Raw genomic sequence first — 22,407 nt, 5'->3', positions numbered from 1 at the left:
CTGCATCTCCACTCCAAATTGTTTTCTTAAATTTCCCCTCTCCAAATTGCTAGTCGGTAGCTAGTGCCTGTAATCTCAGTGACTTGGAGGCTGAGGCAAGGAGAATTGCAAGTTCCCAGGCAATCTGGGCAATTTTAGCAAGACTCTGTCTCAAAATATAAAGAGGTAGGGTGCTCCTGGGTTCAGTCCCTACTACTGTAAAACAAAACAAAAAACCCTGTCATGATTGCACTGTATGGTCTATAAGTAATTTACATCCTGATGTACTATACAACAACATTAATGACACCTCTGGTTCCACATGGTATGGCATCCCTATAGATTAGCATGAGTGGGAGCTGAGTTTATAGCACCCAGATAAGGCCTTTTCTGAGACCTTTACTCTTCAATTGTAATATCCATAAATTTTTAGATATCAGTGGTGGTAGAAAATAAAGTTTCTTGACTTAGTTCTTACATACATTTTTGGGGTATTTCAAGGAGACATACATTGAAAAATATTTATTTCAGGATTCTCACTTTAAAAACAATAGCTGGGCATGGTGGCACTTGCCTGTAATCTCAGTGACTGGAGACTGGGGCAGGATTCCAAGTTTCAGGCCAGCCTCAGCAATTTGGTGAGGTCTTAAACAACTTAGCAAGACCCTGTCTCAAAAAAATTTGAAGGGCCGTGGATATAGCTAAGTGGTAAAGTGCCCTGGGTTTAATCCCTAGTACCAAAACCAAACCCAACAAAAAACAACAAAGACAAACTATCATTAGCATATGCAAACTAAATGGATTATAATGCTTGGACTTAGAGAATACTGAGAGTTTCCAATTAAAAAGAAATGTACAAATTCTCTTTTTAAAGAAATATATTTTAGTTGTAGACAAACACCATGCCTTCATTTATTTTCAAGTGGTGCTGAGGCTCAAACCCAGTGCTTCACATGTGCTAGGCAAGTGTATCACCACTGAGCCACAACCCCGGCCCCCAGATTCTTAATCTAAGAGTCTTACCTCTGATATTTGAAATCTTCAAACTTCAGTCATCTTCACCTTTTTTGAAGTACTTACTTAAAAAGATAGAAGCCGGGCTAGGACTGTAGCTCAGTGGCAGAGCACTTGCCTAGCTCATGTGAGGCACTGGGTTCAAGTCTCAGCACCACATAAAATAAATAAATAAAATAAAACAAGGGTATTGTGTCCATCTACAATGAAAAACTATTAAAAAAAAAAAAAAAAAAAAAAAAGATAGAAGCCGAGCATGGTGGACCAAACCTGTGGTCCGAGCCAAGGTGGGAGGATTCCTTGAACCCATGTCAAGACCAACCTTGGCAAAATGGTGAAACCCAATCTCAAAAAAAAAAAAAAAAAAAAAGCTAGACTGGGTGCACACCTGTAATCCCAGTAACTTGGGAAACTAAAGCAAGTTTCCTTTCATCTTGGGTTCAAGGCCAGCCTCAGCAACTTAGACCTTGTCTCAAAATAAAAAATGAAAAGGACTGGGGACTTAGCTTTGTGGTAAAGTACCCCTGGGTTTAATATGCCAAGTGCCAAAAAAACAAAACAAAACAGGAAATAAGAAAGGCCCATTTATGGGAACAAGATTATGTCTGCTATGCATTATTGAAGTTAAAAAAATCTTATTTTTTAGACTTCTTTCAGTATACTTTTCATGATGTATACTTAACATGCTTTCAGTGTGTTAACAATATGATATGTATGAATTTATTTTAGTGCCTTGAAGTACTTTGATTGTAATAGTTTGCTAAGGGTTAAAGAACTGGTCTCTTAAGGATGAAATACTGTTAGAACAAATGTAATTATTTACACTTGTTACAAAATAGTTATGTGGATGCAAAAAAAAATGTGTATTCCTGTAAGCAAATGTCATGTGATTAAATTCCAGAGTAAAATTAAGATGTAAGTTAAAATTTATCCATTTTTAATGAAATTGATGTTGAATTTGTCTAGTTTTGGGATGATCCCGACTCTGAAAACTATAAATGTTACTTTCAGAAAGAGAAAAAGTTGTAATGTTGACAGTGTTTGTAGGGCTCATGGGGCATAGCACATGGTCCAATAAATGTTTATTGTAAGAATACCTGGGGCTCGGGTGGAACTTAGTGGTAGAGTGCTTGCCTAGCATGCATGAGGTCCTGGGTTTGATCCTAAGCACCACCAAAAGAAAAAAAAAAAAATACTGTGATCAGATCAAGTCATATAATTCTAGTTAGACACCTGCTGTTTTGATAACTTAAGCAGCTATACTGGTATATACTAGTTGATCCTATTATGTTGGAAGTGTATTTCAGTTCACTTTAGTGTGTTTTGTTTTTTAGTACTGAGGGCCTTACACTTGCTAGGCAGGCTCTGTGCCACGAGCTGTACCCCGAGCCCTAATATTTTAAAATCTCATTCAAGGAAGATTTGTTTTAGAAGATTATATGGGATGCTGACCTGTGAGACTGTTTCAGAGCATGTTTCCTTAAAACAACATTATCCTGTAGAGATGGTAGAAAGTATTTTAGGTATCTGGGTTTGCTTGAAAAGCTCATCATTTCTTCAAAGATACAGTTTAAACTACTCTCTCCCAAATAGAGATACTGGACAGTTTTCACTAATACTGACTACAAAGTTGTTTATACCATATAAATTGAGCTTTATTTAAAAAAATTATTTTTAGTTGTAGATGGACACAATGCCTTGATTTATGTGATGCTGAGAATCAAACCCAGTGCCTCACATGTACTAGGCAAGCATTCTACCACTGAGCCACAACCCAGCCCAAGCTTAATTGTTATTGCTTTATATTTGTTTAATAATGATTTTCTTTAAAAATGATTCTGATTACATCAGTGATGAGTGACATTCATGGGAGAATTCTTGAGGAAAAATATGGTCAAAAGTTATGCTGCCAGCAAGATTTAGAGATTGGAAGGCATTATGGATATGCAGTGTTGTGATTAAAATGAAAGCCCAAATTCTTAAGGGGAAAAGCTGCTAAATTTTAAGTTATGGTATGTAGAATTAGATACACCATGCTAGCATGCTATCCAGATGTTATTAACTCTTTATTTGTTATACTGGCCAACTTGGGGCAGAATATGGAATATTTAAATTAGAACAGTTGAATTTCTGCTACAGTTGAAATGCCACAAAACAACAACTTTTCACTTGTATGGAATTATGTTTGTTGTTTAGTAACAAGTGTGTGTTGGATAAAGTATTCAAATATAAGATTTATTTATCATTTGGTTCTGGGAGTTGAATCCAGGGCCTTGCACTTTCTAATAAGCACTTGGTTTACCACTGAGCTATACCTTCAATCCTGAATATAACATTTTTATGTGACATAACTTCATATATATTTTTTTATCTCGTGTTTTCCATCACACCCCTTTATTCATGAGTATCTTTGAGTTGATACATCATGACATATCTTGCACTAAAGACTTTTGAACTATTGGGAAAAAGTGATGGTATAACATAACCTTAGTTATGTCTTGGTGTAAATTAAGCTCTTGAATGAAAGTACCTAAATTTTCCAGATTCTCAGGCATGAATTTAGCTGAGAATAAATTGTTATGCTGTGATAGAGACATCATTGAAACCTGCATGCATCTGTCAACTGCATGTGGTTGTCACAGTAAAACAGATTGATTGTGTCCCTATTGTTTGCCATATTATAACATATAGGACATCACTTGGGCAGCTCGTGTGGCCTGATTCCACTTCAGTCTTGTAAAGATGCCAGGTAGCATCAAGGTGAATTTTTAAAAGCCAATTTAAATATTTAAACTTACAACTAACTTCAGTAAAATCTCTCCCATATCTAATAAACTGCTTGTGCTAGAAGTGAGATGGACTTTTGAATTTATTGTTTCCCTACTTATTAGCTGTGACCTTGCATTGACAAGTTATTGATCTCTCTTTAGCTCTTTCAGTGTTATGAAAGTGAGGGTTGTAAAAGCATTTGTTTTGTAAAGGAACCATTGTATGAAGTTAGCCAATTTTATATATGTATATATGTGCATATACACATATATTTGAAATGCATAGAAGACTGCCTAGCACTTAATAAACATTAGCCTCCACTGTCATCTTTGTCATCATCCTTACCACAATTGGGGGTGAGATTAATTTCTCTCTTCTGAAGCTAGCTAGCTCTTTGTAGGAAAACCACATCCCTTTGAAGGATGTGGTCAACTCCAATTTTAATACAGAAGCTCACTATATGGCTCACTATATGGCCTTGTGAAATCTACAGCTGATATTACATAATCTTACACTGTAAGGGATGAAGAAACTCGTTAAGTAAAAAAAGCAAGAGACAAAATAATGTGTAAATTCTGCCATTTGTAAAAATTTGCTGGTATATGTATAAAATATCTGGAAGACTGAGTAAGAAATAGTGTGCAGTATTTTCATTTGTTATTGGGAAGAGGAATTGGTTAGATGGAAATAAGGGTTAGAGATTTTTAAAAGAATTTCCCAATATATTTTTTAGTTTTAGATGGACACAATACCTTTATTTACTTATTTTTTTATGTAGTATTGAGGGATCGAACCTAGTGCCTCACATGTGATAGGCAAGTGCTCTACCACTGAGCCACAACCCCAGGTCCCAGGGTAGAGATTTTACTGTATCCCCTTTTATACTCTTTGATTATTGAACCATGTGAATATATTCTTAAATACTGAAAGAAGAAAACAAAATTAAAAAGTAATAAGCTGTTTTGAAATCTAGTCAAATTCTTATGCATAAACATTTATTTTCATCTGTATTCACATTTAAGAGGACTTTTAGAATTTAGTTTCATTGCCTCTATCTTTCTGTTTGTGGTACTGGGGATCAAACCTCGTATTTCATGTATGCTAGGCATGCTGTGTATCACTGAGCTATATTCCCCCATTGGTTTTTAAATTCTACTTTTCAAAAAATTAAGGATGATATTTTGTCCTCTTTCAGGGATTTGAGCCATAATCGGTTATCTGACTGGAACATCAGCTTGGAATCACAAACTTTACAGGAAGTGTAAGTTATTTTTTATTAATGTTAAATTCTTTGAAGTGATGTAAAAAAAATTGAATTTGGAATATTTAATCCAGTGATGCTTCCAAAAAATTGAATGAAATTTTTTTAATTAAAAATTGTTAGAAAACCTAAACTGTTGTGTTTTACTTTGTTATTATCTCATAAACTCTGGGCATTGAGTTGGTGATTTCGAGCTGCAAATTGTGTAGAAATACTATTCTACTTCCCCGGAGCCAGAAGCAATATTTTTCTTCTCTTCAGAATAAATTTTATTTTTTTTTTCTTTTTGGCCAAGTGTTAAGCAGTCAAACTATGTTGTGTGAAGTATTTATAATGTCTTGGTATATCATCTGAGGTGGAAGCAGCATGTCAAAAGTAGATTTCTATGAGTATTTGGGTATTATTTGAGAATATAGTGGTTGATACAATTTTTTTTTTTTGGTGCTAGGGTTGAACTAAGGGCCTTGTGCATGCTAGGCTAGTGCTTTACCACTGAGCTACATATACCCTAGCCTCAATTTTCCTCTTAACTCAAGTTTTTCCTTTAACAAAATGTATAATTTAGGGAATTTTAAAAAACTTTAGTATCAGTTATCGCATTGTGATGTTCCCAGAGATCAACTATTGAGCTTTGTGGGCCTGTTTGCCCCTGTGCCAAACACTATGCTAAATATTAAACTAAATAACTCTCAGACACCCTTAGCTCTGGGTTAAGTGTTTTTTTTTTGTTTGTTTGTTTTGTTTTTTGGTACTGGGGATAAAACCCAAGGGTACTTACCACTGAACCACATCCCTATCCCTTTTTATCTTTTATTTTGAGACAGATTCTTGCTAAGTTGCTTAGGACCCCACTAAATTGCTGAGGCTGGCCTTGAACTCATGATCCTCCTGCCTCAGCCTCCCTAGTCATTGGGATTGCAGGTGTGCACCACCAGAACTGGCCTTAGCTTTGTTTTTTGTCTTTAAATTCTTTTTTGAGGTGGGGACGGAGGAGGTACCAGAGATTGAACTCAGGGCACTTAACCACTGAGCCACATCCCCAGCCCTATTTTGTATTTTATTTAGAGACAGGGTCTCACCAAGTGAGGCTGACTTTGAACTTGAGACCCTCCCGTCTTAGCCTCCTGAACCACTGGGATTACAGGCGGGTACCACTGTGCCTGGCTGTCTTTAAATTCTTCATGCTGTAATATCCCATGCCAGAAAAAACTGTGACCCTGAACCATTGCCTGGCCTCTGTGTAGGCTGCTGTCACTGAAGTGGATTGCATAGTAAAAAAAAAAAAAAAAAAAAAAAAAAAAAAATTTTTTCATAGCAGAGCTAACTTCTTCATGCTTTTGTTTCCCCTGCATTGTTTTCTCCCTTATTGGAAATACACTGCTTCTAAATTGTTATGGAATTGTGGAATTGAGCAAACATTTGATAAGTTTGTTAGCCAAAAGTAGGCATTGAGGAAAGCCTGAAATCACTTTATTGGGAAGTTCATGAGTTTTATACTTCAAATGAAGTTCAAACTTCATTTGATTTCTTTTTACTTCTTGTTTCTTTTCTATATTCTAGATTGCTGACGTTGTTCAGTGGTTGAAAACCAGGTTAATGAAATATGACCGTATTAAATTTGTTCCTAAAACATTTGAGACAATCTGTTGAAAGAACTGCTGGGAATAGATGTTACATGTCATGTCATGTGTAAAATTAGTTATAAGTTTCATCTGTGAGTGGACAAATTAATTTCATCTGTGGTCCTAAGCCTTAAATTGAATAGCCTTAAGTTTTGATTGTCATAAATGCAACTTTTGAGAGAACTTTGCTGGGACTAAACATATTTACTGTGCAAAAAAAATTTCCTAGCCTTTCTAATATTGATACCAATACTGCTAGATCAAACACAGTGAAAAAGAGTTTCTTTTTTTTCCCCCCTGTGCTGGGCATTGAACCCGGGGTCTTGCACATACTGTGCAAGTGATCTACTTGTGAACTATATCCCTAGCCCTGAAAAAAAATTTCTTATTAAAATCTTTAATTTAGCAACAAATAGGTTTTTATCTTAGTCTAACTCATTATAAGTCATAGACTTTTTCAAATTTGGCACCTTTACTAAAGAATTTGTATTAGCCGGAAACTAGAATTCAGAAGGTAGCATTTCCCTTGTTAAACTTTGAAATCTCTTTCGCCTTGCTTAGGAAAATGAATTACAATGAGCTAACAGAAATTCCATATTTTGGAGAACCAACGTCTAATATCACTCTACTTTCATTGTAAGTAATTAAGATTTTAGATCTTTTACTTAAATTATGAATAGTATATAGTTTTTTGGGGGTGGATCATTGGCAGTAACTTCAGTATTATTTTTGTTTTTTATAGAATCCATAATTTAATCCCAGAAATAAATGCAGAGGCACTCCAGTTTTACCCTGCTCTTGAGAGTTTAGACCTCAGCTCCAATATAATATCAGAAATCAAGGCATCTTCTTTTCCTCGAATGCAGCTTAAATACCTGTAAGCAAAATAGAGTTTAAATTAGATTTGCTTTAAAGTGTGTTTTTACTGTTCATAGATACCTGTCTTCCCCTAAATGTCTCTTGTTTATTGTGATTTTCAATTTGCTTTAATTTTGCAACAGGGTCTCACTAAGGGGTCAGGGCTACCCTTGAACTTGTAATCTTCCTGCCTCAGCCTCTGGAGTCTCTAGGATTATAGGGACATGCTGCTATACCTGGCTTATTATGATTTTGATATATGTGAAACAGAGCTTGGGTTGGTTGGTTGGGGTTGGTGTCATCACATCCCCTGCCCTCAACAAAGAGACAAAGAATGCACTGTGGTCAGAAAATATTGGTAGGCATCCAGGGTAATTTTTGAGATACAATTCTAGATTTTTTAAATCAAGTCTTGTAAAAGGTAAATAGGAAGTAAACTACTAAAGCTTGCCCTATATGATGATGATGATTGCATATATACCATTGATTTTATTTACAAAACTTTTTCATATCCCTTGCTTCATGTCAACCTGAATGAAGTAGAAATAGGAATAAGAGGTGTGTGTGTGTGTGTGTGTGTGTGTGTGTGTGTGTGTGTGTGTATTGCTGGTGGTGGAACCCAGGGCTTTGCACATGCTAGGCAGGTACTCTGCCACTGACTACACTCCAGCTCTATCATACTAAATTTGTAGATACAGAACAAAGAAAGCATTTAATTGATTTGGGAAGTTTGTATATAGTTAAGTGATACAGCTGGACCCAGTCATAGTCTTTGGGGCAGCTTTCCAGTGTAGAATTTTTATTTTACTGAATTTTTTTCTTTTGCTGTTATCTTGCTCATTTTAGGAATTTGAGCAATAATAGGATAACCACCTTGGAGGCTGGTTGCTTTGATAACTTATCCAGTTCCTTATTAGTGGTAAAATTAAACCGGAACCGAATTAGCATGATTCCACCTAAGATCTTCAAGCTACCTCACCTCCAGTTCCTGTGAGTAACTAAATGGATGGATTGTAAGAAGATAATTTTTCCTTACAGTGGTTTTTTTCTTTTTGATTATTGTTAGAGCAATTCAGCAAACCAGTTTTCTGACTGTCAAACTTTTTTTTATTTAAGGGAACTTAAAAGAAACAGGATTAAAATTGTGGAAGGTCTTACATTCCAAGGACTTGACTCCTTAAGATCTTTGAAAATGCAGCGGAATGGAATTAGCAAACTTAAGGATGGAGCATTTTTTGGCTTGAATAATATGGAAGAACTGTAAGTACTAACAATTAGTATAGGGGATTTTAAGGAATGGAATCTTTCTGGGACTTTTTTGTACCAAATGGTTAAGATAGTTGCTTTAATTATACAATAATAGTAATGTCTCAGTTCTCTGTTGAAATAAGTATACCTAAAGCTGTATGTGTGTGTGTGTTGGGGTTGAACCCAGTGCCTCACACATGCTAAGCACACACTGTCACTGGACTGCACCCTGAACTTTCATACAAATCTTTTAAAGTTTTGTTAGCTACCTGGTATTTTTGTCATTTATTTTTTATTTTTTATTTTTGGCAGGGTGGGGTGGGCAGTTACCAGGGATTGAACTCAAGAGGCAACCAACCACTGAGCCACCTCCCCAGCCCTATTTTGTATTTTATTTAGAGACAGGGTCTCACTGAGTTGTTTAGTGCCTCGCTTTTGCTGAGGCTGGCTTTGAACTCAAGATCATCCTGTCTCAGCCTCCCCAACCTCTGGGATTACACGTGTGCACCACCATGCCTAGCTCATCATTCTTACAAACTTCTTGTGTAAAAAGTTTATATTCCCTAATTCTTTGATTGAGGAAAATTATCAGAATTCATCTGGAATAGAAGTACTATACCACTTGTCTTGTTGATTCTGTAGATCTGATATTTTAGACAATCTTAATAACTTCTAACGCTAAATCTTTTTTTTTATGTTTTTAGTTGCAGATGTATACAATACCATTGTTTTCTTTTTCTTTTTCTTTTTAAAAATTTTTTTAGTTGTAGATGTACACAATACCATTGTTTTATTTTTAATCATTTTTATGTGGTGCTTAGGATCAAACCCAGTGCCTTACACGTGCAGGCAAATGCTCTACCACTGAGCTATAGCCCCAGCCCATAGCACTAAATCTTAAGGTAAATATTTATTGAGTAAGATTTTTGTATTACTTAGGTTGAGCAAAGGTATATGTCTTTCTGGGGAAGACTTACTGAAGATTAAAATTGTACTTGCTCTTGAAATGCCTTGTTTTGAAATATTCTCTTTTCTTAAATTCTGCAGAGAACTAGAACACAATAACCTTACACGAGTGAACAAGGGGTGGTTGTATGGCTTACGAATGTTACAACAGCTGTACATGAGCCAGAATGCTATTGAAAGAATCAGCCCTGATGCATGGGAGTTCTGCCAAAGACTGTCTGAACTGTAAGTGTTAGATGGTATTTTGTTGGAGGCTGTGAGACCAGAATAGGTTAAAATAAATCATTTCCATTTTCTATAATGAGATCTAACATCCTTTCCTAGGGGTTTGTTGAAAGCTCTAAATTTATCATGCAAATACAGTAGAAATTTGTAAGTTACACCAAAATATAATGAATTTCTTACCTCCTATTTCCTATTTTTAGTGATTTGTCCTATAACCAGCTGACCCGCCTGGATGAATCTGCCTTTGTGGGCCTGAGTTTACTGGAGAGATTGAATTTAGGGGATAACAGAGTAACTCACATTGCTGATGGTGTATTTAGGTTTCTTTCCAATCTTCAGACACTGTAAGTTTATCCATTCTTTTTTTTACTTGAAATAAATTAATTCAGACCACTAATCAGGGGTCTATTTATGTATGTTAATATTTTTTCCTTGCATTAGAACAAGATAATCTTATTTGTCTTTATATCCATAGATAAAACTTCTTTCATAGCCAGTTTATTTTATACTTTATTTCTGAGTTAATCACATAAATAGTAAATCCTCTCTTACAGAACCAGTTGCTGGGGTCAGGAATGCAGCAGTCATTTTCTTGTTTCTGTGACTTGACAGTATATCAGTTCTTATTCTAAAAAATGCAGGATGTATAGTGGGAACAGTTCTGTTTCTAGTTTGCTGCATGACTTTGGTTAGAAGAAACAATTATTATCTGTATGTCCCAGGTACTTTCAGATACTAGGATGTTAACTGTTCTTTTCCATGTAGGAGGCTGAGGCCTGAGAGATGAAAATAATTTGCTTCAAGTCATATAATTGATAAACATTTGGATCAGGATTAGAACCCAAGTCTGTTTGACATAAAAGCTCATGTGTTGCTGGACGTGGTGGCACATGCCTGTAATCCCAGCGGCTGGGGAAGCTGAGGCAGGAGGATCCCCAGTTCAAAGCCAACCTAGGCAACAGTGAAGTGCCAAGCAACTCAGTGAGACCCTGTCTCTAAATAAAATACAAAATGGGACTTGGATGTGACTTGGTGGTCGAGTGCCCCTAAGTTCAAACCCTGGTACCAGTACCAAAAAAAAAAAAGCTCATGTTTTATCATGAGATGAACAAAATACTTAACTTTTCCTGGATATCCTTTCGTTTGTTTCTTTATATATGAAAGAATTTAGAATTAGGTGGTTGCTAAAGGCTATTTCAACCTGAAAATCCTTTGATTCTGTAAGTTAAATGTTTTGCCTTTGTGGAATATAGTTTTATTGAATGAAGAGATATTTTAATGAAATATAGCAGTCTCAAACATTCAATAGAATAAGAGAAAACAAAGAATAATTAGTACAATTTATAGATTAAAAAAATTTCTGAGGGTAGGGGCCTTGAATCCAGGGCCTCTCACATGCTAGGCAAACACTCTACTACTGAGCTACCATCCCCAGATCTTTATTTTACACTTTGAGACACAGTCTCACTAAGTTGCCCAGGCTGGCCTTGAACTTGTGATCCTCCACCTTCAGCCTCTGAAGTAGCTGGGATTATAGGTGTGCACCTCCACACTCTGCAGAATTTATAGATTCTTAATAGTTCTTGAATAGCTGACTTTATGATCATCAGTTTCACAACTGATAATTTCAGAAACGAAGTAGGCTCCCATCTGTGAGACCTAACCATCAATGAGAAGGAAACATGATAATTTTGTAAAGGTATCTATATACATGCACAGGTTTGTGTGTGTGTGTGTGTATGTATCAATATATATCTAATATGTTTATACAGCAAGTGATTAAAGATATATGTATATTTTAATTTTCTTCAGGTTTGTCCTTGAAAAGTAAAAAAATAATTTCCTTTTTTTTTGTATTATCAGGTGAAACTAGATCAGTGCAAATTCAGAAATTTAACATCAGATACAGCTGCAGCTATTTGACAATTCATAGGATGGCAAACAGATTCAGTGTACTGCTGGTGATTACTTTTAGAATTAAAGTTCAGGGGTTGGGCACAGTGATGTACGTCTGTAATTCCAGTGACTCCGGAAGCTGAGGCAGGAGGATTTCGAGTTCAAAGCTAGCCTTAGCAACTTAGCAAGGGCCTAAGCAACTCAGCAAGACACTGTCTCTAAATAAAACATAAAAAAAGGCTGGGGATGTGGCTCAGTGGTTAAGCACCCCTGAGTACTGCACCCCTCAAAACAATTAAAGTTTAGGAAAGAAATCAAGGAAGTAAGTAGTTGTCTGATGCCACACAGAAATAGTTAAGGCAAAACAAAGGATCAGATCTGAGAAACTCTGGCTTTTAGCCCAATGCTTTTGCAAAAGTAAATATATTTTTTACTTAATTCAGTTAATGGTTTCTCTTATTGCTTTGTTGTGGAGGAGGATAAAGTCCTGCTTGAGGAGTTGAGCCTCTGGTGGCTTCAGTGTTTATTCCTTAGTAAAATAGAATGAACTTTGTTAGTCTTTCATTCTAAGTAAAGATGGTTAAGCAAGAAGAGGGTTCTATCTCCTTATTGTTATTCATACAGCTTTATGTCTAACAAAGCAGAAAGCTTTGTGCTTTATTTTTATTATAAAATGGCCTAAGGAAGCAAAAGTGATTAATATTTTAAAACTGGTATTTCCTCCATCAGCACATCATCTGGTATAGTTGCATTTCCCAGCTGAGAATTGAGCAGTAGATTTTAAAAGATCCATAATTTTCCTTTAAAAAAAAATAGTGATTTCTCTACACATGGATATGTCATTCTTGCTTCCCAGAGGGTGTGCTTAATTGCTCTTGATCTGTAAAGCTCTCTATTGATATTATTCTTTGTCAGCCATTCTAAGTTCAGAGGCCCAGGGGAAGGCTTGGGTCACCCAGAAATCCCATTACTCTGAAATTAGATTAATAAGTCATATCCCTTGTATCCTTCTTTGGCAGGATCCTATCCATTTTTTTTAGACACTGTTAGGAAGATTAGTGTTATTAGCAAGATGCCCAACTTAATTCTTAGCTTATGAGAATTCAGGTCTTGCACGTTTATCACAGATATACCTTTAAAGTGGAATTGGGTCTTCGTTATAAATAACTGGTAAAATAAGGATTAGAATTAGCATGTGTACCTTGACTTGTCATGCTGGGATCCTGCCCAATGGTGTGATGGTCATGTTGACTAACATAACTTGTATTTTCCTGAAAATTTTTTAGAGACTTAAGAAACAATGAAATTTCATGGGCCATAGAAGATGCTAGTGAAGCCTTTGCTGGACTCACAAGTCTTACTAAATTGTATGTATTTCTATTTGTGTATGTCTGCAAAAGTGTCTTTTTAAGAGTCAGTTGTAAATGTGATTGGATTTTGATGTGACCAGAAAGTCTGAGCCTTCTGGCCCCTCTGTTAAAGAAAGAGCTTTGTTATTTATCAAATAGTTTGTTGTTGTTGTTAATGGGACACTTTTTGTTGTTAAAGCATTTCTATGAGCACTTTTGCTTGTAGAACTTGGGTTTCTATTCAAGTAAGAGAAATGCACTGAGAAACTATAATTGAACTGGAAGAGTGTTTAATCATGTGAAATTATGAGTTAATTCATCTAGAAGAAGGGAAGAAGAGTCTCTCATGTTGATTTTAGGTCTTCCATGTGAAGAATTTCTCCAAATGTGTACACTTGGCTCAATTTCTTTGACCTGATGATCTTTTGTTAAAGAGTGAGAAATGGAAAATTTAACCCATTTAAGCATAATAAAACTACCAGTTTTGTAATTGCCAGGATGGTTGTTCAGAGGTATTTTATTGAACTCCAACATCTTAGTCTTCTATATTATTAATAGATTAATAAATTTCATAAGTTCTTAAAAATGCTTGTTATTCTACACACTATGTGCAGTTTTTTTTATCAGTTATACTTCAATAAAGCTGTTAAAATATTGCAAAATGCACATGAAACTTATTTTCACCTTTTAAAGGTAAATATTTAATTAATATAATTTTATTTCAGAATCTTACAAGGAAACCAGATTAAGTCAATAACAAAGAAAGCATTCATTGGTCTTGAATCCCTTGAGCATTTGTAAGTATTTTGCATAATTTACTCATTATATAAATAATATTCACTATTAGTAGAGGTTGTCACAAGCATTTAAAGTGTTTTTATAAGCCTAGTGTGGTGGTGTACACCTGTAATACCTGTGATTCAGGAGGATGAAGCAGGGAGGATTGCAAGTTCTAGGCCAGCCTTAGCAATTTAGTGAAACTCTGTCTCAAATAAAAATAAAGAACTGGGGATGTAGTTAGTGGTAAAGCATTCCTGAGTTCAGCCCCTAATACAAAAAAAAGTTCAAGTGTTTATGTAACTTAATTGTAGAAATCTCTTCATTTCAGAGATTTGAACAACAATGCTATAATGTCTATCCAAGAAAATGCTTTTTCTCAGACTCACTTGAAAGAACTGTAAGTAACTTTTTTTTTTTTTTATAAATTTTAAAAAATCATCAAATTAGTACCCATGCTTATGCTTAAAATATAATGAAAGTGACTCAAATGTTTCCAAAAGAGTACCATCAGGCAGGAAAAAAGAAAGTGTTAATATTCAGTTATTTTAGTGTCTAGATGTAATTTAAAAATAACCCAACAGTGCCAAGTCCAGAGTGTGTGGCACTGAGACCTTCTCTTTTTGCTTGTGCTGCTAGTGTTCATAATTAGGAAATCTTAGCACTACTCCCTGTGCTTTATGTATGTGTCCAACTGTGTGTTTTTGTTTTTTTTTTTTTAATCTTTTTTTGTCTATCAGAAGCGTATGTTCCCAATTCTTATCCCTTGTGTGGGTTAAAATTAAGATATCAATGTGATTTTGTTCTTTAGTTTGTGAGGTGAACTAAGCTTTTGATGTAATTGTCAGAAAGGATGTCTCTACTCTGTTCAAATTACTGAAATGTTCAAACAATTTCAGTTGAAAAGTTTATTTGTTTTTTTTTTTTTTTTTTTTAAAGCGAAATTTGGAATTTAATTAAAATCAGAACAGGGATACATTAAACAAACAAACAAACAAAAAATACTTTTCTGATTATCAATTTTGAGACTCAAAGCATCCCCAAAACACTGGAGATCCAGCTTATTCCTGAGAGATATCAACCATTAAAAGATTTTTACTCTTTGAACTATTCACATTTTTGTAGCAGAAAACAGAACAAAGTTCTGCAGACATCCTTCTTCTCTTCTGTCTAAAAGGTCTTCATAAGTAGGGTCTTTTCATAGTTCAAAAGAAAAACAGCTTTCTTTCCTAGTCAGTGGAACTGTTACTTCCACCTGGGATCTGGTCTCTTAATAAGAGAGCGCAGGGCACCCAAGCCAACCACAAACTCCCAGAACACCAGTGGCTACTTCACTTGCCTTCCTCTGAGGGGATGGAGGCATCAGTCTTTGAAGGAGGCACTTTCCTGGGATTACTGTGCCAGTCAATAGTACCAGGAGAGTCGGGTGGGGAAGACAGCAGACGGGGTGGGGGTAAGGAGAAGAACACGGCTATCCTGAACAAGCCACAGCAAGGCAGAATGGTCCAGTTTTATAAACCACTCACGACAAATTCCAAACACACACACCCAAAACTTAAGGGGGAAGGAAAGCGTTCAGAAGGAACTGGGGAATACAAAGGATGGTGACATGGAACAGCAGACTCGCCTATGGACATTTCTTACCTTCCTAACATTGGAAGATGTTTAGTTAAAAAGTTGCTGTTCAAAATTGTACTGAAAACATATCTAAAAATAGGTCTGTAGTCCTCTTAAAAATAAAAGGTCACTCCTCACTTAAGAGGAGTGACAGATATTATCAGATACCAACACTTGAGGTATCTTTGATGTATATTTGAAAGACAGCCTGGTAGAGGAAAGGGAAGGAAAAGGAGGAGGGAGGAAGGGAGGAAGAAAGGAAGGTGAAAATTCAGAGTATGATGGGAATGGTAAAAAAACTGGGAGGAACACATTTTTAAGCCCATGCTTATTTATCCCAGCAGCCAAACAAAGCAGATCCAAACAGGAAAAATACGTAGTTCTTTTCTAAGAACATTTTGAAAGTCGACTTTAAACTCAAAATAGAAAAAACTGCAATCTAAAAGAACAAATATCATAATGTTGATTGGATTTTATAACAGTGACTACTGAAACTGGGTACTAAAATGGATCAACAGTCTTCAAAGGTCATTCTTAGGTATTATCTGGCAGAATACTACGATTGGGCCTTATCCACCATGTGGAGGCCAAAGTGCCTCAATTCCTTAATATGGACCTGCTCTGGGAGCAGACCAAAATCACCTGGAGATCTCACAGTACAGAGAACTCTGCCAGCAACAAGATTCAAGCAGGGAGGAATGGCAGAAGAATAGTAAAGTACACCTGGTTACCAAAGGACTCCCTTCGGTGGTGAAGATTAAAAGTATCTGCACACATTTATTTGCACTAAGTAAAGGAATGGGAAGATGAACTATAATACCAAAGACAGAAGACACTCCTCCCAGAGGAAAGAGGGGAAGTGGACTTCAAAACAGTGTCACAGGGTAATGCTACCAGAGTTGCACAAAACGCTGCCCCTAAGGACAAAACTCAACTCAAAAGGGAAAGCAGCTCTCTTTTTATCATTTCCCCCTTCTGGTTTTAAAGACCCCAAACCCAGTACTGAACCACAAGTGGGGTTCAAGGAAGAGAGACAAAGAAAAGGACACAAATAACGATAAACTCGCCAAACCTCTGTATCCCCCATATCCCAGATGGTAGAATGAGACTAGCTTTGGGATAAATTTAAGTGGAGAGTGGTTTCAATAGAAAAATGACCAGTGAAGCCACAGTTAGTTTTCCTCTATGGACTGCTTAGTGCTAAGGAAATACCCCAAGGGCCTTCAGGCTAATCTAACTGGGCAGGGGACAGGAAACAGGGAGGAGAAATGGTCAGATGAATCTCATCTTCCCATCATTTGGCACCAGAGGAGGAGTGAGAGGGGGAGACTGCATTAGGGATGCTGGTACTGCCTCTGTGTCTTTTCACTGTTTGATCCTACAGGCAAATCAGGTACACATAGGCATTGGTGTTGCTGCTTTTCTTCTCCTCCTTGCAGGGAAGTCAGATGTCCATCTCAAACTGAGCATCATCCCCAACTGCATGCTTCCTGTCATGATTGTTCAAGTTGTTCAAATTGTTTACTTCTACTTTGGAGTCCTCAATTAAGGTGCCAGGGCTAGTGACTCCGGGAATATTGGGCAGATGGCAGGGCGGGGTCTGAGCCATGGCAGAATTGCGACGGTCCAACAGAAACTTCCTATCATAAATGATTCGGGTTCCTCCCGGCGTGGTGGAGAAAAGCGTCCCCCCGGGCGTGGTGCAATAGTCATGAGGTAGCTGCGCGGCGTCGCTGATGGGCACGGTGCGGGTGGGGATGGCGCGGCTCTGGCTGGGCTGGTGGCCGCTGCCGGCGGACGAGGACATGGCTCTGGGCGCGGGCTCTCGGCTTTGTCCCGCGGGCGGGCAGGCGGGCGGCGGCGGCGGTGGCGGCGGCGGCGGGCCCGCACGGCTCCGGCTCCTCAGGCGAGCGGAAAGGCGCGCTCCGCTCGCTCCTCGTTCAGTTCCTCTCGCTCCCTCGTCCCGCTCCGCTCCCGCCGCCGCCCGATCCTCTGGCCTCCGCCTGCAGCCTCAGCAGCGGCAGCAGCGGCGACGACGACGACGACCGGAAGCGGGCCGAAAAGTTTATTTGTAATAGCAAAATTTATGTTCTTTTTCATTCATGATTTCTTTTATTGGTTTAGAGATTTCCTGGGGATGGGGATGGCTAGCTGGGCATTGGTATTAATTATGATTTCTGATGATTTGAATATGCACCCAGATGTCAGAACCACTGGACTCTAGCCATTTATTTTGTCTTGTCTGGAAGCTACTCATAGGATGGTCTGGGTTCCAGAACTGATTCTTGATGAGATAATGATAGAAATTCAAAGTAAGCTTTTAGAAACTCGGAATCATTTGACACTTTTGTTGTAATTTATATAATTATTGGTCTGGAATGAATTGGGACTTTTGAAAACTGGTTCTTAACACAGATAATTTGAGATAAAATGGAAATGTGTGAGTTTCTAAACTTCCTGGATTTAAATCTTGCTCTATTCTTTACAACTTGTGACAGTGGGCATATTGTTTAGCCTGAGACCCAGTGTCTTTTCTCAAAATGGACATAGTACTTCCCTCAGGGTTATATGGACATAAAATGAGATAACTTGTTTATTAAAATTTTCATTTATACTGTGTAAGGTACTATTCTGGATGCTGAAAGCATAACGGTAAACAAAGCAAAGTATTCTTGTATCATATTACAATTAATTTTACTGAGGAAGATAAATAATAAATCAGTAGATACCTCATCAGGTAATAAGTTTTCTGAAGAGAAATGAAATCAGGTCAGAGGTGAAGAGAGTGACAGGGATTGCTATTTTAGATAAAGTAGTGAGAGGAGACTCTTGTGAAAATTCAGCATTTGAACATGGATCTTAATGAAATGAAGCAGCAAACCATGTAAATATTGGGTGAAGAGGTTTCTGGGCAGGGAGAAATAAATGAAATGAGGTCAAAGAGGTAAGCAGGAGCCAGATCATGCGGGACCTAATAGGCTATGAGGAATGGAGGATTTTTCTTTTTTCTAAATGCATTGGAAAACTTTGGAGTTTTTTTAAGAATATGCTGAGCATAGAGCCTGGCACGTAGTAAAAGTTGAATAGGTAATATTAACAACAAAAATTTAAATCATCATCAATTATTTTCTGTTAGATTAAAAAAAAATTTGGAGAGGGGTAGTGTCTTGATATTTTCAATTATTTTTCCTAGCCTTGGTAACTTGTTAGGACAAAACCTATTGCAAATAAGTTGTATCTCTGTTTTGAATGCCAGCAAGACAATTTTGACAATTTTTTTTTTTTTTTTTTTGGTACTGGGGATTGAACCCAGGGGAACTCAACCACTGAGCCACATCCCCAACCCTTTTTATATTTTACTTCGAGACAGGGTCTCACTAAGTTGCTTAGAGCCTTGCTAAATTGTTCAGGCTGGCTTTGTGGTGCTGGCGATTGAACCCAGGGCATTGTGCATTTGAGGCAAGCACTCTACCAACTGAGCTATATCCTCAGCCCCTTGACCATTTTTATGAGAACCCAATTTAAGAAATAATTTTGATAGTTGCTGAAAGCAAATATTATAGTTTTAATCTTCAGAGATTGATTTAATAATTTGGGAGTTGTGTCAGAGATCCTTTGCTTGATTGACCAAACAAAGTTGGGTTCCTCAATCTCATAGGCCTACCTGTGTACTTTTTTTGTTAAATAAGTTTTACCAATTGCTAAACCAGTTTAGCAATAACCTCTCCGGATATGTTGTTACCCTACGGTGCCCTTGATATCTGATCTGGTTTCTCAGGTTTTTTGTTCTGCATTATTCCCCAGGTGATGTCTAATTACCCTGACCTGTCTTCAGCAAGAATTCTGTTAGGTTGGTTTAACCAAAATTCCCCTTCCCCCTTCTTCTCCTTCTCCTTCTTCTAGTTCCCCACCTTCCCACTATAGTTCTTAGTAATTTTCCATTTACTAACCCCACCTATTTCTTGGCTATAAGATTCCCAGTTGCCCATGCTATATTTAGAGTTGAGCCTAGTCATCTCTCCCACTTTAAAAAATCCTGCTGCAGTATTCTCTACACCTATCGAGATGGTCTCAAATAAAGTCCTCCTTACCATGCTTTAACAAGTATCACTGAGTAACTTTTTCTTTAACAGTTTTGTGCTGTGACTCCGGTAGGATCAGATTCATCATTGGACCCCCAGACCTCTCACCCAGGATCCCAAGTGTACACCTTGTGAAGCCTTTGTTTTCATTCCTGACTGATTGATCGGGGATCCAATGGTGAGTTAGACTGGTTAACCATTACTCCGGACAAATGTCCGTTGAAGCTGGTAAGGAGAGATTTTGATTCTTAAGATTCTGATACTTTCTGAAACTGGGATGAGTGCCAGACTTCTTTTGAAGGCTCGAAGGTCTTTCTGGCCCTGAGTGGAGATTATTCCCTGACTGCCTGGGCCAGAAATCCTTCCTGTCACTCTGAGAGGCCTCTCTGTTCTCCCCCTATTGGATTCAGTCTCTCCCATGTGAACTTTGTGTCACCTGACTCAGAACCCTTTGCTGATTATGCTAACTCTGTAAATTCTGTCTACCTCCTTGTTGAAACTTCATTGACCTCTTTGGGAAGCTTAAGATTTCCTCTAAGATTCTTACTTCTCATTGCTATTGTTTCTTCTCCTTTCTCTTTAACCACCTTTAATCTTCCCTCCAGTTCCCTAGGGTCCTTTGATATGCTCCCCTGCAAATTCTTACTTCCCATATCCTTCAGTTCATCTCTTTAAGGCCTTTTCCTTCCCACTCCAGCCTCTCAGTCACTTGAACTCTGCCCCCTGTCCTCCACTGGGGGCTCTCAAGGGATTCACAAGTAACCTCCCCCCCCAAAAAAAGAAGTAACCTCCCAAGACTGAAAAGGAAAATGGCTAAATAAAAATAGACTAAATATTTTATTTATACTCAGATGGGCTTTGGAGATATTCAGATAGTCCCTAGATATCTCTTTAGCCTCCATCAGATCATGTATCAAGCAAAAGAAAATCTTAAAAGTCTCCTTCACAAATATAATGATTCCCTTTCATTCTCGGGGAATATGTTCCAAGATCCACAGTGGATGCTTGAAACCGAGGATTGTACCAAATCTATCTATACTATGCTTTTTCCTATATGTCTTGTAGCTTTGCCACATAGTACCAAAGTATGTCTGTCCTTCCATGTTTTATGATCTGGTGCCTTCTTTGCATCACTATTCTTGTGCTCTGAGATATTATCAAGTAATACAAGAGGTACTATGATAACAGTTGATCTGATAACTAAGATGACCACTAAGTGACTAATAAGTGGATAGCATATACAGTGTGGATACACCTGACAAAGGGATGATTCATGTCCTGGTTGGAACAGTACAGGATTTCATCATGTTACACAGAATGGCACATAATTTAAACTTCATGAATTATTTCTTTCTGGAATTTTCTATGTAATATTTTTGGATCCTATTGACTATGGGTAAAAATTGTAGAAAGTAAAACCATGGATAAGAAGATGAGAAGATGGACCACTGTATTGGTAAACAGGTGATTTTTATCCATTTTTTTTGTCAGAAACACAACTTACTGCCTTTTTTTTTTTTTTTTTTTTGGTGCTGGGAATTGAACCTAGGGCCTTGTGTGTGCTAAGCATGAACTCTGATATTGAGTTTCACCCCTAGCCTGTAATTTTGTTTTTCAATTTATTTATTTATTTGTTTTTACAGTGCAGAGATCAAACCCAGGGCCTCCTACATGCTAAGTAAGGGCTCTACCACTGAGCTATGTCCCCAGCCCCCTATAATATTTTTGATACTTGCCTTTGTCAACAAAAAAGATAATGAAGATGATTGACTAAGTTTATTTTAATGTCTCATGAAATTTTCACAAACACTTGAAGCATAATTATTAAGAATATGTAAATTAAGTAGTTATAAGTGGAATAAAAGTTTATAAATGAACTTTTCAACAAAAATTATGTTTTATAAAATATTTCTACTTAAAAATAGTTTGAAAAACCTATTTGGTAACTTAAAACATTAAAGCTATACTGCTAAGTATAATGATAATTCATTGAATATGTAGATCATTTACTAATCTAAGACATCAGTTGCTGAATATGTCTAAATTTATCTACTTTTGACTTTAAAACAAAAACCAAGTATATTTAGATCTATTAGAAATGTGACATGTACCACAGTGAAAAATTGTACTCTGATTAAGCATATGACTCTAGAAATTATAACATGATACATTCATAAATCTTAAATTTATAGAATATTGGTGTGTTGCAGTTTACCTTTTTTTTTTACTTCCTAGTTTTCATTAGAAATAAAGATTATGGGGCTGGAACTGGCCCTCTAGCTCAGTGGAGAGCACTTGCCTAGCTTGTGTGAGGCACTGGGTTCAATCCTTACTACCACATAAAAAAAAAAGTGAATAAATAAAAGACCAAAACTTTAAAAAAGATTATGAAGAGTCAAGAATTCTAATTAATATATGCAAATAAAAATAGGAATAATGGTAAGGAAATGTATAAGATCTGAAGATGGAAAAAATTTTTTGCTACTATAGAGGTCATTGTTACTTATTTTTGCAGTGCTGGGAATTGAGCTCAAGGGTACTGTACAAATAAGCTGCATCCCTAATCCTTAATTTTTAAATAGGGGACATGCACTGAATGGATATAGAAATTTGGGATGAGAGAGAGAATACCTCATGTTCAACTGGCTAAAATTGAATGAATTTATTTATTATAATGGTGCATGTGTCTGTCTGTCTCTTTCTCTTTCCCTCCTCCATCCTACCCTCCTCACCCCATTCTTGGG

General features: G+C 36.9%; 2 protein-coding genes across 4 annotated transcripts in view; one reads left to right on the top strand and one right to left on the bottom strand.

The window, feature by feature from the left end:
- Lrig2 (leucine rich repeats and immunoglobulin like domains 2) overlaps positions 1–22,407 on the top strand; it is a 55,005-nt gene that overhangs the window by 9,887 nt on the left and 22,711 nt on the right. For all 3 annotated transcript variants that reach the window (XM_047546819.1, XM_047546828.1, XM_047546811.1), the window contains exons 2-11: positions 4,958–5,023; positions 7,207–7,281; positions 7,388–7,522; positions 8,350–8,493; positions 8,620–8,763; positions 9,799–9,942; positions 10,143–10,286; positions 13,125–13,205; positions 13,913–13,984; positions 14,296–14,364. In XM_047546819.1, coding sequence (XP_047402775.1) covers positions 4,958–5,023; positions 7,207–7,281; positions 7,388–7,522; positions 8,350–8,493; positions 8,620–8,763; positions 9,799–9,942; positions 10,143–10,286; positions 13,125–13,205; positions 13,913–13,984; positions 14,296–14,364 — 1,074 coding nt within the window. The remainder of the gene's footprint in view (positions 1–4,957; positions 5,024–7,206; positions 7,282–7,387; positions 7,523–8,349; positions 8,494–8,619; positions 8,764–9,798; positions 9,943–10,142; positions 10,287–13,124; positions 13,206–13,912; positions 13,985–14,295; positions 14,365–22,407) is intronic.
- Positions 14,901–17,462, bottom strand: LOC124980851 (eukaryotic translation initiation factor 4E-binding protein 2-like). Its single transcript, XM_047546840.1, has one exon. The coding sequence runs from the start codon at positions 17,386–17,388 to the stop codon at positions 17,026–17,028; it is 363 nt and encodes a 120-aa protein (XP_047402796.1). The 5' UTR covers positions 17,389–17,462; the 3' UTR covers positions 14,901–17,025.

The sequence above is a fragment of the Sciurus carolinensis genome, chromosome 1 (assembly GCF_902686445.1).
Source record: "Sciurus carolinensis chromosome 1, mSciCar1.2, whole genome shotgun sequence".
Taxonomy (NCBI): Eukaryota; Metazoa; Chordata; class Mammalia; order Rodentia; family Sciuridae; genus Sciurus; species Sciurus carolinensis.
This window is presented reverse-complemented; position numbering and strand designations above follow the sequence as displayed.